The sequence below is a fragment of the Corylus avellana genome, chromosome ca11, assembly GCF_901000735.1.
Source record: "Corylus avellana chromosome ca11, CavTom2PMs-1.0".
Taxonomy (NCBI): domain Eukaryota; kingdom Viridiplantae; phylum Streptophyta; class Magnoliopsida; order Fagales; family Betulaceae; genus Corylus; species Corylus avellana.
Genome location: NC_081551.1, coordinates 10,510,003 through 10,516,087, shown reverse-complemented (window position 1 = coordinate 10,516,087; position 6,085 = coordinate 10,510,003). Strand labels below are relative to the sequence as shown.

Below are 6,085 nucleotides of genomic sequence, written 5' to 3'. Positions count from 1 at the left end.
TTGATTGTGTGTTTCTTAATTCTTAGGTGATGTAGATTATATTCTAACATTGAAAATCGATTTGTCCAAAATTGATCGTCTTCCTTGCAAGACATGCAGTATTTCAATTTGGATTTGAACAAATTTGTTTAAATCCAAATTGAAATACTTTTGGCTTGTTAGAACTTTTAGGAACAAAATCTCTAAAACGTGATATGTTAGTACACTGACCGGCGACAAGCACATGCCTTTGGAACCTGATCGACTTCCCAAAAACATGTCCACGAAAACCAAATTCCTCTCCCAAAATCTCACGCCTTGGAACGTGATCGACTTCCCACAACCATGTCCACCAAATTTGGTTTTAAAACCAAATTCCTCTCTCAGAATCTCACGCCTTGGAACGTGATTGACTTCCCACAACCATGTCCACCAAACTTGGTTTTAAAACCAAATTCCTCTCTCAAAATCTCACGCCTTGGAACGTGATCACGTCCACCAAATTTGGTTTTAAAACCAAACTCCTCACTCAATATCTCAAGCCTTGGGAACGTGATAGACTTTCCACAACCATGCTAAATCACCACTCTATTTAACCCCACCTATCTTCTCCACCAAAACCGAATCCCTCTCTCAATATAGCAGCATCAAGGAGAAGAGGAAAATGGGGGAAAAGAATGAGGAGAAGAGAAAATTGAGCAGTGGAGATGATGTGGAAGATGTACGCTTTGATGGGTAGGGTTTGAATTACGTACGATATGGATGGGTCACTAGGAACAATAAGGCGGAGGCGAGTGGCAAGATCAATGGTGGAAACAGTCAATCTCGAGACTCTTGCTCCCTACTTCAAGAGGGGAATTCTAAAGCCCACCAGATGGGAACAACGTATTATTGCACGAGCTCCAAATGGAAAACCTTTCCAAGGCAAGAAGGCACTTGGCAGACTAGTCACGTCAAGTGGGAAGGTTGTTTTTGTGACATATGTCACCCCCCATGGTTTTGGGAACACATGTTTCTTAATCAATTTGGGGATAAGCCAAATAAGAGAAGAAAGAGAAGAACTAGAAGGAGGAATAAACAAGCCAAAACAGAAGATCAGCCTATGGATCCATCAGAAGACTGGGATCTCTGCGAAGGAATCCAATCCTTAACGCTGAAAGAGGACCCAGCAGAGTATTCTCAGAAAGAAGACCCATCTGAAAGTCCTCCCGGAATGAAAGTCCGTCTGAATACTAAAAAGGGGAAAAAAATCGCTGACGTTAATATGGTTAGCTCGTTACCAGCGACATCCATAACAACCCCCTGTCGCGTTACTTATGTAGATGTGCTTCCCAAGATCGAAAAGGGATTGTTGTTCACTGCTTATCCACGCGACTTCCCTATCATTGCATATCATCTTGATGGGACTCCGATCTATCAAGATGTCCTCACCAAAGCTTCTCTCACACCGCTCTTTGAAAAAGGAGTCCTTGTACCTGCAACAGAAAGTGCGTTCCCCATCATAGCCTATTTTAAGCTCGATGGGACGACATACTACCAAGATGAGAGTGATGATCTCCCCGAAAGCAAAAAGAAGTCCAGGCAACAGATTCTGCAAGAAAGAAATGAAGCAGGAGACGCAACTGTTGGCCTCTTAGGTGAACACTCAGGGAAGTTTGACTATTACGTCCAATATTCGAGGCCCCCTGAGCCTGATCCTGCATTGATACCACCGCTTCCTTCCTGGGACGACTATCCCCCTGTACCAACATATACCGAGCGACGAAGAGAAAATTGATAAAATTATTATTTTAATTATGCGTTTTAAATTTTCTTCCTAATAAATATTAGATTTTTCTTATTCCATTAGGATTATATTTTTCTTGTTAAATACTAAAAAACTCCCTAGGGTTTGAGATCTTTTTTTTTTTGCCCCATAGGATTTCATTTTTATTACAGGAGGTACCTGTAGTTTTCATTAAGAAGAAAATGGTACGTCCATTAAAATTTCGTCCAAAACTTAACGGAATGCCACGTCAACACCAACCAAACGTTGACACATGTCGTGTAATTAATATTTTTATTATTTTATTTTAAAAAAAAAAACTTAAAGAGATTAAAAATTATATATTTTGTCAAAAAGAAAAAAAGAAAAAAATTTAGGGATGGCTACGGCCATTTGGGGGTGGCCCATCACCCCCAATTTTTTTTTTTCTTTTTTTTAAATATATATATTTTTTAATTTTTAAAAAAATTTTAATAAAAAAATTAATTACATGACACGTGTCGACGTTTGATTGGTGCTGACGTGACATTTCGTTAAGTTTTGGACTAAATTTTAACGAAGGTTCCATTTCTGTCTTTATGAAAACTACAGGTACCTTCTGTTATAAAAATGAAACCCTAAGGGACAAAAAATAAAAATGTCAAACCCTATGGGGCTTTTTAGTATTTAACCCTTTCCTTTTTAATAAGGATTGGGTTTTTCTTTTCCTATTGGGATTTATTTTCTTTTTCCTATTAGGATTTGTTTTCCTTTTCCAATTAGGTTTGTTTTTCATTTTCCCTGTTAATTTTGGAGGTGCCTAGCCTATATAAAAGCATATAGTCTTTGTTATTTTTCGATTCAGTTTATACTATTCATTAAATTTAAGTTTTTCAGAATTATTTCTCTGTTTGCTTATTTGGGGCAATTAGAGACTTTCTCTTCCCTATTTGTTATTTTCTCTATACCTGAATTCTCTTTTCAATCTTCAATTCTTAGTTTCTTCTACTATTATACGCCATCAGAACAATCTTAGTTCTGGCCGGCGTCAATTGGTATAAAAGCTTAGTGTCTTCTTGAGATTAATTTTTTTTTCATTAGTTTTTTATGACTGGTGGTCATGGTCAACGTGGACAGGTTCTGAATGAGAAAGTCCCTTACAATGAGTGCAGTATACAAGACATGTTGATTGAAGATTTGCAGATACAGGTTGCAGAGTTAACCCAGCGTCTAGCGGTGCAAAACTTGGAGATGTATTGCGATATTGATGGTCGCAATTCAGACTCCAATTTCAAGAACCAATACCACAAGCCTGTTATGGTTCAGGAACAATGTGTTCTGGATGAGTGGCATGAAGACTTAGGTTTTAGAGTTGAGCTTCCAGAAATTTCTAGTACCCTCAAATCCTTAACTATTGTTAGCAAGTCTCAAGCCCATCTACCAAATCAAGCTAATAAATCAATCTCATGCAAATTTGCATATATCTTTTCCTTTTCCTTTTTAACCACAAACTCACTTGTAAAAACTGAACTAAATGCTGTAGTTGAATTAAATAAACATCTTTATAGATATTATCAATGTCATTACACATTAAACCTTAATCCTATCACTATTAAAGTATTACAAAGGGTGGTCGTCTCTGATCTGTTGCAGGGCGCGGGCGTGGGCGTCGCCGCGGGTGGTTGGGTGCGTCTCCAGATTTCGAGCTGGTGCCGTGGGTGGGCATCGCCGGTGCATTCGGTGGCGGTAGTGGTTGAAGGTGGCGGAGGCAGAAGGTGTTGGCCCTGTTGGGGGAGGGAGAAGTGTAGGAAGAAGAGGAGGGAGGAAAAGATTTTGGGTGAAAAAATGAAACCCTACACGTTTTACTCTTGAGATTTTGTTTTTCGTTTTTTGTTTTTTTTTTTTTTTTTTTTTTAAGTCGATAACCATGGTTTACCTAACCATGATTGGGTCTTGCCACCTAGGATTTGATGGGCAAAATGTGGTCATTTGATTGCATTGTAGCATTTCTCTTATTGACGCGTGGAATTTGCCATGTCAATAATTAGTGACGTGGCAAAATCAACACGTCAAAAAACTTTTTGCTGGCGTAGCACTAATTAAGACGTCAGTAATTAGTGACGTGGCAAAAAGTATGTTACTGTAGACACATCAAAAAAAAACCCCCCTTTTTTTGTAGTTATACTTCAGGATCTTTGAATTTATTTTGATATCATATAGAGTTAATTACAAATCAGGTAAACCACATGAACTAATTTTTCATTTTTTCCTTTTAAAAATAAGCTCATATGGCAAGTAGGTGGTGGGCAAGATATATGGATTTTGGAGGACAAATGGCTTCCTGACTCCAATTGATTCACGATTATCAATAAAGATTGCAATTTGTTAAAAAATAAAAAATAAATAAATAAATCATTTATTTCTTTATGATATGGAGAAATGTAATAATTTAGGTTTTTAAAAGTGTCTAAAATTAAACTACTTCTCTTGTTTCTAACTCCTTAATATTTTACATGTACATGTCAGTACAACAATTATTATTTATGTAATTATGTTTAAAATTTATTTCTGGATATTTTTTGTTTAATATCTTCTAGGTGCATCTTTAGTCTGTTTTTTTTCTTTTTTCTAATTCATCTTTCTGGTTTAATATTGAAGAACAACCGCTATATTCCTATTCTGTTGACGCGCGTTAACGAGAGTGATTCAGGTTTTGAGCAAAGGGAGAAATAAATGGTATTGAATATTGATATCATGATGATATATTTTTATTTATTGTTATTATTTCTCTTAATTTCTTGCGTGCATGCTAGCTGTCAATAATCAAATTGACACGTACAAGGAATTCCATAAATAGCGTTAATTCTTTCATAAATAATATAACCAAAAAAAAAAAAATTTGATATCGGTGTGAACGTCTTATTAATTTAGGGCAGCGGTGATATTGTCTCCTTCAATTCTATAGAGGCTCCTTAGCAGCCGTCAATTAGTATTGGTTCAAACGTTGTTACCTGAATATTTATGATGGCAATTTCATCAACGTCCGAATCAGATTGGGCATGGCTTCCAACGGACCTCCTAGATTCGATTCTGCACAAGCTGGCCTCACCCATTGACATGGTTCGTTTTGGTGCCGTATGCAAGTCATGGGGGACAGCGGCACGACAAGGCACTCAAATTCCCATGCTGCTGGTTCCCAGCAAAGACGATATCGAGAAAGCGCGGAGTTTATACAGCATCACCGACCGGACAATCTCTGACGTTACCCTCCCCGTGCCTTACAATAGAAGAAGATGCTGCGGTTCTTCATTTGGTTGGTTGAGCTTTGTAACCAACACTTCGTCCATTCACCTCTTCAACCCCTTCAGGAACAAGAAAATCCGTCTCCCACAGCTTCAAAAACTCAGATTCTATACAAGGATGTCAGGTAAGCAGTATACCGTCAAAAAAGTTACATTGTCCTCGGACCCCGCTGAGGACTCGAATTGCCTTGTCGTGGCAATATTTGGTGAATTTAGTGACTTGGTTTTCATGAAATTAGGTGACAAATCTTGGACTTATGTGGAACATGAGTATGGACACTTGTTCTCTGATGTTTTATATTATAAAGGCCAGGTTCTCGCCATTGATCATCGAAGTGAGCTTATATCCCTCGATGTCAATACCAATAAAAAAAATGTACTTGCGCCCCAAGATTTGGAGCATGCTTACCAGACATATCTGGTGGCAACATCTAACGGGGATTTGTTCCTCCTACGGAGGTTCTTCGATGAAGATTCGTTATCTGAACAGATTCCACAGAGCATAACTGGTTATTTTACGGTGCACAAGCTTGTGCTAGATGATGAAAGTGGAAGAGTGGTGGAGCGGGTGGAGGTGAAGAACATAGGAGATGATGCCTTTTTCGTGGGAGACAATCAGTCTATATCTATTTCAACTTCTGACTTTCCGTATTGTCAGCCCAACTCCATATATTACACTGATGACTACATTTTTACTCGTCCATATTTTCCAGATGGGGCCATTGACATGGGTATCTTCAATTTGAAAGACAGAAGCATTCGACTACACTACAAACCAAATCCTTCACACAAGTACTATATGCCTCCCCCAATTTGGATACTATTGCCCATGTTGTAAGGGAAATAATATGCTCGACCAATTTTAGATGGCTTACTTGATTTTGCTTTTCTATTATATTACGTTTTAGCATTATTTGATATGTTTTTCTATTATATTTGTTGGTGTTTCATTTAATTCCAGATACATAAATGCTAGCTATAGACTCCAAGATTTTTTTTCCAAATTCTTGTTCCCATTGTTTATGTAGCATTTATCTTCCATAACCAGAAACTAGTTAAA

General features: G+C 37.7%; 1 protein-coding gene across 1 annotated transcript; it reads left to right on the top strand.

Annotated features, from left to right (window-relative positions):
- The first annotated feature begins 4,747 nt into the window (after positions 1–4,747).
- On the top strand, positions 4,748–5,863 carry LOC132165050 (F-box protein SKIP23-like). The gene has a single exon (XM_059575556.1). It carries the CDS (start codon positions 4,748–4,750, stop codon positions 5,861–5,863), a length of 1,116 nt encoding a protein of 371 aa, XP_059431539.1.
- Positions 5,864–6,085: the final 222 nt, after the last annotated feature.

Coding starts and splice junctions, on each gene's coding strand:
- LOC132165050 (XM_059575556.1), top strand. CDS start 4,748: ATGGCAATTTCATCAACGTCCGAATCAGATTGGGCATGGCTTCCAACG.